Below are 10,690 nucleotides of genomic sequence, written 5' to 3'. Positions count from 1 at the left end.
AGGTGACCAGATGATTAGAATCCTTATCCTTTGTTAGATGCATCACTTCACGGGGGAGCTCAGTAACGTTGTGAGGAAGGTAGCGATAGTGACGACGAACAGTATCAGTAAAAAGAAGGCATGTCATGAACTCAGGAGCATTTTGTTGTTGTTGTTGTTTGCGATCACGCGTCTTAGCTCAATTATGCAGCAGTATCCTGTTGGCTTCCTGCACAACTCTAGAAAGAAAAGAAAAAGATAATAAAAAATAAAATATACTTTCGATCTACAGTGGACTCATCTAAAAGCATGTATTTATATTAACCAAAAAAATAAAATATAAAATTTTAAATAAGAAAGAAATCAATTGTAAGTAAAAAATCTTCTCATCCTTATTCATGTACCAAAAAATCAATCACTTATCTATTTATCTTAATCTAAATTCTTATCTTTTGTTATATCTAATCCTAATTATTTGAATTAATTTTATCACACCTCCTTAATTCAAAATAGTTGTAACTTGAAGTTGTTTATAGAAAAAATAAAATTTTTCTTTTGCTAAAGCTTTTGTAAAGATATCAGTAAGCTAATCTTCGATGTTGCAGTAATACATTTAAAATTTTTCTTTATCAACCAGTCCACAAATAAAGTGATATCGATGTGTCTAGTATGCTCATGGAAGATAAGTTTCTTCGTCAAGTAATAATAGACATATTATCATAGTAGATTTTAGTTAGTCTATCTTGCTTTTCTTAAAGATCTATTAAAATTCTTTAAAGCCAAATTGTTTGACATATCATACTTAGGGTCGTAACATATTTCGCTTTAGAGCTTGAGAGAGCAACATATTTGTCCTTTTTTTGTTATCCATGAAATCACCCCGGAATTATTTGCCCCCATGAAAAGAAGAAATTGGACTTAAGTGGGTGTATAAGATCAAATTTAATAATAAAAAAATATAAAATCTATTTAGTTACTAAAGGGTATGTTGAAATTTCAGCTCAAATATCAATCTAATAATTTTGTACTAACAATCTTTTTCGATATATCTAATTTTGTTACGATAAAAATATTAATGAGTTTCTTTATTACTTTAATTAGAGTTCCTTTGACTCTTTGATCAACCTCATCTCCTACCTAAGTGTTGGATTATCCACAACTCCTATGATGTCTTCATTGAGATCTAGTCTTTAATTTTTTTTTTTTGATCCTTCTAATCTATTTTCATTTGAAGAGCATATTATTAAATTTTATCTGAAGATTTATTTACTTTTTGTTCATGAACTAAAAGGGAACTCATTAATTCATCAACAATCAATATACTTGTATTTTTATATTCTTCTATAGTAGTAGGAATCATATCAAAATTTAAAGATAAACTTTGTAAAACTTTTTCTACTATTATTTGATTTTTTAGGTTTGCACCATAAGACTTCATTTAGTTTACAATATAAGAGACTTCTAAGAAAAAAATCAGTGATAAATTTAGAATCTTTCATCAATTTCAAATTCACGTCAAATAATTTAAAGTTTTAAAGTTTTTACTTTATCTATACCTCCAAACATACTTTTTAATATTTTTTAAATTTCTATTGATGTTGATGTCGATATAATTCAAAAAAATAAGGACTCATCTATTGCTTGTAGTATATAGAGAGCTCATGCATCTTTCTGTATATTTTCATTTACATAATCTTCAGTAATATTGGGATCCTACAGATTATACTCAATAAAATTATTTTATATCAAATTCATCCTCGTGAACTAAATAGAGTTCTCATTTTAACAGTCTAAAACTGATAATTTTTATTTTTGAAGATAGGAAGAAGTTGATTAGAAACACTTACTCCAATGTCTACGATATTTTTATTTTTTTCTGAATTTATTATTATTTTTTTAATCGACGTACTCCTATTGATCTTCTTCGAACTAGGATTTGATATCACATTTGTTGACTTCTCGAAGAACTTCAAGAAGAAAGGGAAGAATATAGTAAAAGGAACAATAAGTATTTTCAATCTGCATGGACTCATCTAAGAACACATACATATGTTAGCGAAAGGAATAAAATATAATTTTTTTAAATAAGAAAAATACTAGTGACAGTCCAACAAATCTCCCATCCTCATCCTCATCCATACCAAAAGACTAATCACTCATCTATTTATCTTAATCTAAATTCTTATTTTTTATTTTATCTAATTTTAACTATTTAAATTAATTTTATCATATTCATTCGTTGGCCATAAAGCTTAGTCGTAATATAATTTCTACAAGGACAAATATATGAACTCAAGATATGTTTGAGAGTGTTAACAACACTATTAAATTTATCTTATCATATCTATCACCTTAAACTTTTAGCTGAGCCAATAAGATCATAACTATCACCTTAAGCTCTCCAGTTTGCTAAAGGCATGTTTTTAGCTGTACCAACTCCACAACTAGTCTATGCCCTTCGAAAGGTCAGTCAACCTATTCTCCTCGCACAGTATGAATACTGCTTACAGCCCTCGTGAGGAAGAAGAAGAAGAAGACAAAGAAGCAGTGAAGGGCACAGTTCATAAATGACTTTAAGAACAATGTTACAGCTTCCCACGGGCAGACTAAAGGCAGTGGATTGTGCTGTCGCAGCCATAAGCAAATTACTTTTAGAAACAAGTAGTGGCACGTGAAAGATTATCCTGAAATATATCTCAGAATTTTCTTTTGTTCTTCCTTGTTGATTGGTAAGACATCAATAACGCCGAACTGCATGCGAAGTGATAATACTTTTGTAAACCTCCTGTAGTCAGCAGTGTCAGTAACATATTGTTCTTCCTTTTGTCACCTTTGAGTCATTTGGTCAACAAATCTACTAATTCATGTTTATTTTTCCTGCTCATGTCTCTCTCTCTCTCTCTCTCTCTCTCTCTCTCTCTCTCTCGATCGATCGATACTCTCTTTTGTCGTGCGCCAGTTATTTCGTGTCCCCTATTCCTTTGCACTGTCTTTTTCCGTCCATCTTCGACACTCCAATTTTTTTATCCTTTGCTTGTCTTCCTCCGTCTCCATCTGTCATCACTTCCTACTGTTCTTGCTCGTCCCCTCTCTTTCATAAACATTAATCATCTCGTCTTGTGGTCCATAGGAAGCATAAGGCTCTTTTCAGTAACTTGTAGCCTTTGAGTGACCTCTACGGACACATTGGCAGATAGACTACATCAAAACATGGGCAATCTGCAACCAGCCAAATTGTTGCATATAAGACGATAAAAGAACATAAAGCCCCACCCACCACATACATAACATGTCTACATCTCTTATTTGTTAGGTTATGATGTGATTTTTTTCCCCATAACCTAATGTAATTCCTTTAAAGATTTTTTTTCCATTATTCACTATTTAGAGTAATATTACTTATCAAATCATGAGTCCTCGATTTTGTCATTTTATCTAGTGACGACAGTTTTTAAGTTTTCTTTTATCTTTTCTCGTATCATTAAATCGCTAGTCTCGATTCGGTTTAGTCTACACACATATAGTCATCTTTAGACAATTTTGCGTGGTCCTTTTTTTTTTTCTTTTTTTTTTTTACTTTTAGTAGTCAAATCTACAATGAATTCAATGAAATATCTTAATATGCTCAACACAAGAAATAGTAAACATTTTGTAAGATTGATACAAGAAAATTACATCTTTATAGCTCTATCTTTTTATGTAGTTAAGAATTTCTTATATAAATCTATCTAAAAAATATGCCCCCCACAGATATACTTGCAGTCCAATAATATCATCTTATCAAAGACTAGTAGTCAAAGAGTCTTAAACTTTGACTGGTCAAGAAAATTATTATATTTGGGTGAAGTGGAGCTAGCAAAATTCAATATATACATATACATATACATATACATACATATTATATACATATACAAATATATATATTCCCTTGAAAGTCAAGATGGTATATTTTAGATTTTGACAAAGACCACTTTTCCAAAACTCTTCCCTAGTCATGTATTTGGTGGTTTTTGTCTTTTTCTTATCTATCCCTAATGAACTTATATTTGAAGTCAAGATGGTATATTTTAGATTTTGACCAAAACCACATTTCCAAAACTCTTCCCAAGTAATTAATTTATGGCTTTTGTCGTTTTCTTATCTTTCCTATTTCTAGAATGATGATCATTCTTGTATTATATACTTCCCACCTTCTCGTTCTTGTAGTTCAAGTTTCCAAGCCAAGAGAAAGATAGATGTACGCCATGCAAAGCTTTCCATCAGTAGCAGATCACCATCTCCTTCCATTCACAGATGTCGGAGACTTCGGCCTCTCCACATACCTTCCTTTTGCTGCAGCTTCCAACCTGGTATGCACGCGTTGCTCCCTCGTTCCCTCCCTTTTGTTTACTTGGTTCTGCTGCTTATGTTTCATTTCATGGTTCTTAATTTCCAGCACACTAACTTCGATCATTACTCAACTAAGTCCTGTAACCTTCTCCTACACTTGCATATACTAACATCTTTCTCCTTTTTCCTTTCGTTTGATAATCCTAAGAAGCATGACAGTAAAGTATATTTGGTGGTTTATGGTGGATTCTTGTATACCATCATTTCTATGTATGATTTCATTTGCTTTATGCGAAATGAAAAGTTGCAGGAAGGAGATTCTGGGCATTGTTGATTCTGTGCATTATGATCTTGAGTGCTTCCACACACACACACACACACATATATATATATATAAAAGAAAGCTGTTCCTCTCTTGTTTTCTTAATTATCCTCCTCTTTTCTGATATAATGTTGATGTTGAATTCATTGGTCTCTATGTTATTGGAAACAGCAATTTGTATGGAACATCTTAATAGTGTTCTAACAGTGAAAAATGTCAAATTAAACCACGTGATAAAAATGTATATTTAGAAGGACATTCTCATCCAGTCTGAAGGTGTAGTAGTCATAAACAGTACAGGTACTAGCAAATGGTCTTTCTTGGCACAGAATAGAATGGAAGAGAATGAGAACGCTTGTCTTATTTTGAAGTACCTCAAAATGGATTAAGTGTTTTATTCGTTTGTTTTATGCATGGTCTTCTTTTGAGGCAGAAAGATATCTCATGCTATATAAACTACTACATCATTCTGACTTCATCACTACATGGTTTATGTTGTGTAGTCAATCAGGATTTTTGAGTGCACATTGCTTCATCAGTGGAGGAATAGTATTCCAACATTTCCTTCTAAGCTACATCATTCTGTTCCTTAGTCGTGTTTTAGGATCACAAGAAATTAAAAGAGATACTTGAAGAGAACTCAGAGGTTCATGAAATTTAATGAACTTTTAATTTGATTGATTTTTGACAGAGTAATCTGGTTCAGACATGTGCTATCTCTGAGTATGACTTGGGAGGAGAAGGAGATCTGTTCAAAGCTCCAAGACCCATACTAGAGGAATCAGTACTGTTATCTGGTTATGGAAGTAGCATCATGACAGACAACATTGAGATAGTAGATATGGAGTCAATCCAAAATGGAGATCTCCTGTGTGAGGCCTTCTATGGCTGTGAAAAGGACCTCCTTGTGAAGTCAGCTCATGTGCCGGCACCTGAGGTAGCAGACTTTGTGCTCCCAGAAGAAACTACGGTTGGAGAAAGGAATTGCTTCTCTGCAGAGGGGCCTTTGCGGAAGAGTGACAGCACAAATGCTTCCAGCGTCGGACCATGTTTACTTGATGTTCATGAAGTGGATCTTGAGGCTGCGTTTGGGATGAGGTCATACAGTGAAGGAGATATCCAGGTCAGGTTAAAGAATTCATGACCTCCTGTATGAACTGTCATCTTTCAATTGATAGATGAACATTTAGCTGGCATCAATTAATGATTTCAAGAACCACATCACAAGTAACAAAATAAGCCTGATAGGTTTCGAAATTTCTACGAGGCATCCTTAAGCTCATGAAGATGTTACTGGTCATTGATTTTGAGCTTTTCTGGCAGAGTATTGGAGTTGATAGCTATGTTCATGGTGATATCAACATTGTCCCTACTTTTAAGTTGTCATCGACAATAGAGGATGTGAAGATGAAAGAAAGAATCCAAAAGCTTTCCAGGTACAGGAACAAAAGGACAAGAAGAAATTTTCACAGAAGGATCAAGGTGAGTTACCATTTTATTCTTATGGGCTATGATATCAAGCACAACAAGAACAAATAATCTACATATAGATTGACAATTATACACCTACATAAGTCATATCACACATCATGTCTACTTCGTCAGTTGATGTAGAAACAATCAGATGCTAATGACATCTTTCAGTCAACCTTTGGGTTCATTTGAGCTTCACTAAACACAACTGTGGAGGAACAACATCTTACACTGTCCACCAAACAGTCCCCTCATTAAATTACAGTCACAGTGATCATAACTCTGCATTTTGCAGTATGTATGCAGAAAGGTCTTGGCAGAAGGCCAGCCTCGCGTACGTGGAAGGTTTGCAAAGAAAGAAGGCAGGTGTGCAAAGACCTGAACACTCTCATGCATGTTGCAACCTGTAGAAGCTATGAATAGATGTGGCATCGGCAAGTAGCTCCCACTGTAGGTAAATTTGGTTGATGGTTTGTATTAAGTATCTATGTGCAGTTATGTAAGTAGGCAGGAATGAGATAAAATCTGGCACTGTGCACAGCTTTCAAATGATAGTTATGGGCGTCATGTTGGGCTGTATTGGTTTTCCTCTTGGAACAAGCTTTGATGTATATATTTCTCATCTTTGAGCCTCGTGCATTGAGAATTGTGGTGAATTGAATTATGCATGTCAATTAATTTGTCCACTTGGAGAATGTAAGACATGACAAACTGTACGAGCTATGCTTCCTGTTTCGTTCTTTGCCATAACCTCAACATACACAAATCCCTTCAAAATGCTCATGGTTTCTCTTAGACTATTTCCTGCCAAGGCCTACTTTAACCAAACCTTTCATGTATAAAGAGCTCAAGGTTGGCATACAGTGAATCGACTATAGTCAACTCTTCACTCGAAGTTTAGTAATGCAAGCATGAGCAATGATATATATATATATATATATATATATATATATATATAGTTTTTTATAATTGAATGATGTGGTTGGGAAGTTGATCTTCGAACGAAAAAGAGGCCAGGGGGTGAGATCGGTCGTGGGTCGGATCATGGGGTCTTGCTACATCCTCGTGGTCGACCCGAGGTGGGATTTGATCGGTCTTGTTTCCGGTGTGCTCTTGCATGACAAGCTGATGTCAAGAGGAAAATTTTTTATTCGATCGTTCCGATGGTTAAGTTAGCAAGTGGAATGATATCGTATTAAAAGTTTGATCCCTTTCTCCGAGTTGGAGGTTCGGCATTTATACTTGTGGAGGTGGACCAAATGTACATATGATGTTAATGTCTGTTGTTGTCCTATTCAGCAGGAATGTGCAGGCGGCCAACCCATACGTTCTCCACAGCGCGAGTTGACTCGTTCGGACCTCTACTACGCGGCGCTGACCTATACGGTCTCGAGCGGTACGAAGCCGATTATGCACGACCCGCTAGGTCAACTTCACTCCCATGGGGCACGTGTTGGGTCATTCCATGTCGACTCCTCGGTGGCTGCTAGTTGTCACTCTATTGCTAGTGCGAGAATATTCTCTATCATTTATCCTCCTCAAAGGCATATCCTGGGGTTGTTAGGATCGAGTCGACACTAAGAGAGGGGGGTGAATTAGTGCAACGGTAAAATTACGTTGAGTCGAAAATCTTCATACGATAAAAAAATGCTAGTCATATGTGCCCTGCAAGCCAATTACATGAGTGATGGCACATGTGACTTGACACGTAGTCTTTTTGCTTATTATATTTTAGCATTTATTACTTTATATTGCTTGTTGCATATATCCATATATACAGATTGTGATGTGATCACGTTAATGAGACCAATTCGTCTTTAAACACAGATCCTAAATAATCTCAATCATAGGTTACTCGAGAGGGACATCGAGATAACCGGACATACTAATGTGTTGTATACCTATCCATATGATGGATGCAACTGGTCTCATAGTTGCTCGTGTGGGGACACTAGGGATATAATACAGGTGCTCATTGGGGAATGAGTTCACTGATTGATCCGCTTATAGAATGCTGAATGGTTGATGATATCTTATTATCAGACAGTGATTCTATAGTCCTAGTGGTGTATCTGGTCCTTAAACTTGAGATACTAAGGATGTCTTGTATGAGTGCTCCACTCTTTGATACAAGACTTATAGGGTTGAATATCTTAGATCTAGCGCACAGTCGGTTATCAGGAGTTGTGGCCAACCATACGAGAACTATTAAGTGTCGATAGAGGATCATCCACTCTCGGTGTCAGGAAAGGAATGTCCCATGTATTCTTGCTCAAACAAATTCCTGGTTAGGGTCATTCGGATTGAGAGAGAAAGAGTTCTCCGGGAGAATCCGATTAGAGCAAGACTCGAGTAGAAATTATATGAGTATGGCAGCACCATACCCAATATACGGTCTTTAGGATATTAGATAGATGAGGGACTATAGGTACACGGTAATTGAGGACAGACAGGTCCAATGGATTAGATTCCTCTGTATTGTTTGGGGACTGCGGCGTAGTGGCATAGTATATCCGTAGTTGATGAGTCGAGTGAATTATTATGAAGATAATAATTCACTAAGCTAGAAAGAGTTTTGATAGGTATAACTCATTGCCAACTCAATATTAGGCCTAAATGGTCACACGCATATGGTAGGCATTGCGATAAGTAGAGGTTTAGATATGAGATATCCGCCAGAGCCCATATCTTATTGGATATTCAATAAACTCCTGAATTATTGGATCATATAGATGAGATCCAATAAGATCGCATAAGATATTATTGGATATAGATCCACTAATTTAAGAGGATTTGGTAGTTGGATGGAGATCCAATACCCAATAAGAGAGAATCTATTAGGGTTAAATTGATAGAGGATAGGAGGGAATCAGTGGTTCATAGGCTAGAGTCTTTTGCTTGTCTCTCTTATTCTCCTCCCCCTCTCCACCTCAGAGCAGGCCTGGAGTTTTGAGGAGTGCCGTCGCAGCCTTGCTATGTGGATCACCGTTGAGAGAGGATGCTTGACCTCCTTCATCATCTCATAGAGATCTATAGGGATTTAGGGATATACGATCTCCCTAGGTAACATAATCTATCTCACATATGATTTTTTGTTTCACGGATTTTTCGTACCAATCTTCGCATAACGACGAACATATCTTTCGGAATTGGGGATTTTGTTTTCTATTCTTCCAGTGTGCATGTGATGTCGCCCCCCATGATTTTCCAATAAAAAAATATATCAAAAAGATGCTTAACTTCAAAGCATATGGAAGTATAATGAAAGTAAAAATTTAGTTTGTAATATAAGGAAAAAGCATAAAGGAAATGGAAACCATATTTTTATAGTGGTTCGATCATCGTGACCTATATTTACTCCTGATTGCTATAGCATTTTTCTACTTTTAAGCTCTTTATGTTTGTGTATTTTAACCAAGGATGAGAGGGGTATTTATAGGCCTCAAGTGGATTCAAACTTGGAGCCTAAAATAGTCTCATCCATTGTTTTTGGGGTACTAGAAATACCACCGCTTGTGCTGGGCGGTACCACCGCCTACAGCACTAATACTAGGCGATACCACCACCCAGTTTGATAGTACCACCACTTGACACCTTGCCACTGGGTAGTACCACCACCTAACACAATCTCGAATATTGTGTTTGGGCGATACCATCGCTTGACACAGTCTCGAAGACTATGTCATCGATGGTTCCATATATTGGGTTATTATTTGGGCCTTTCACTTGGCCCAACATAGCCTAAACTTGGGCCAAATGACCCCTAATTGAGTTGGCCCAATTTCAACCCAATTACACCTAAAATCTACTTCGATCTAAATAATTACTGCAAAGCTAATCAAATATTGTCCGTATGCCATTGGTTCATCGACGCCTCATCCAATTCTTCAGCTCATCGTCCTCTCTTGCGGCCTATTGTCCAATCGGCCAGTTGACCTCCGCAACTCCAATTTCCTTGGTGTAATTTTTGCTCTTCTTGGCCCGATGCCCGAACCTGTGGCTCGAAGCCTTCTGTCGATACGTCGACCGATCCTCCGAATTGACGTCTAATCTTCTGACATGTTTCACTCCAGCTCAACATGATTCTTTCTGCTTTTAATTATCTCTCCCTGATCAAAGCTTCTTGCGTCACTCAAAGCACAGATCAAATAAACATTATCAATTGGTTTCATCATCAAAATATGAGATTTAACAATCTCTCCCTTTTTTTATAATGACAACCAATTGATGACGGAGTTAACCTTAACTCTCCCTATCAATATGTCATATTGATAGAACATTGAATTCAAGTTAAAGCAATATTTCATCATGAATATATGCAATACATTATATGCATATCATTGCATTACATGCATCATTATCATAAGTTTTGCATGCATCATCATAAATATTTCAAATCATCATGATATCAAAACATCCTACTATATATGATTCTCATATCATCATATCTCCTCCCCCCTTTATTATCAATAAAAAAAAAAGTGCAACTATTAAGTTTTAGAAATACAAAAGCTTAACTATTTAACAAAATTTTCATCGAACATTCAAGTTAGTGAGTTTCTTTCTTCTCTTTTAAGAAGTGTAAGA

General features: G+C 35.9%; 1 protein-coding gene across 1 annotated transcript; it reads left to right on the top strand.

Annotated features, from left to right (window-relative positions):
• The first annotated feature begins 4,185 nt into the window (after nt 1-4,185).
• On the top strand, nt 4,186-6,628 carry LOC135594431 (uncharacterized). Its single transcript, XM_065084816.1, has 4 exons — nt 4,186-4,328; nt 5,322-5,753; nt 5,954-6,112; nt 6,399-6,628. Exons 1-4 carry the CDS (start codon nt 4,215-4,217, stop codon nt 6,483-6,485), a joined length of 792 nt encoding a protein of 263 aa, XP_064940888.1. The 5' UTR covers nt 4,186-4,214; the 3' UTR covers nt 6,486-6,628.
• The last annotated feature ends 4,062 nt before the right edge of the window (nt 6,629-10,690 follow it).

The sequence above is a fragment of the Musa acuminata genome, chromosome BXJ1-9 (genome assembly GCF_036884655.1).
Source record: "Musa acuminata AAA Group cultivar baxijiao chromosome BXJ1-9, Cavendish_Baxijiao_AAA, whole genome shotgun sequence".
Taxonomy (NCBI): Eukaryota; Viridiplantae; Streptophyta; class Magnoliopsida; order Zingiberales; family Musaceae; genus Musa; species Musa acuminata.
The sequence above is the reverse complement of the archived record's forward strand: the minus strand, read 5'-3'. Positions and strand labels throughout refer to the sequence as shown.

Bases quoted from the DNA above. Each gene is read 5' to 3' on its own strand.
- LOC135594431 (XM_065084816.1), top strand. From the start codon at position 4,215: ATGTACGCCATGCAAAGCTTTCCATCAGTAGCAGATCACCATCTCCTT. The intron at 4,329-5,321 runs GTATGCACGCGT...GATTTTTGACAG, and splicing joins TTGCTGCAGCTTCCAACCTG to AGTAATCTGGTTCAGACATG. The intron at 6,113-6,398 runs GTGAGTTACCAT...TGCATTTTGCAG, and splicing joins ATTTTCACAGAAGGATCAAG to TATGTATGCAGAAAGGTCTT.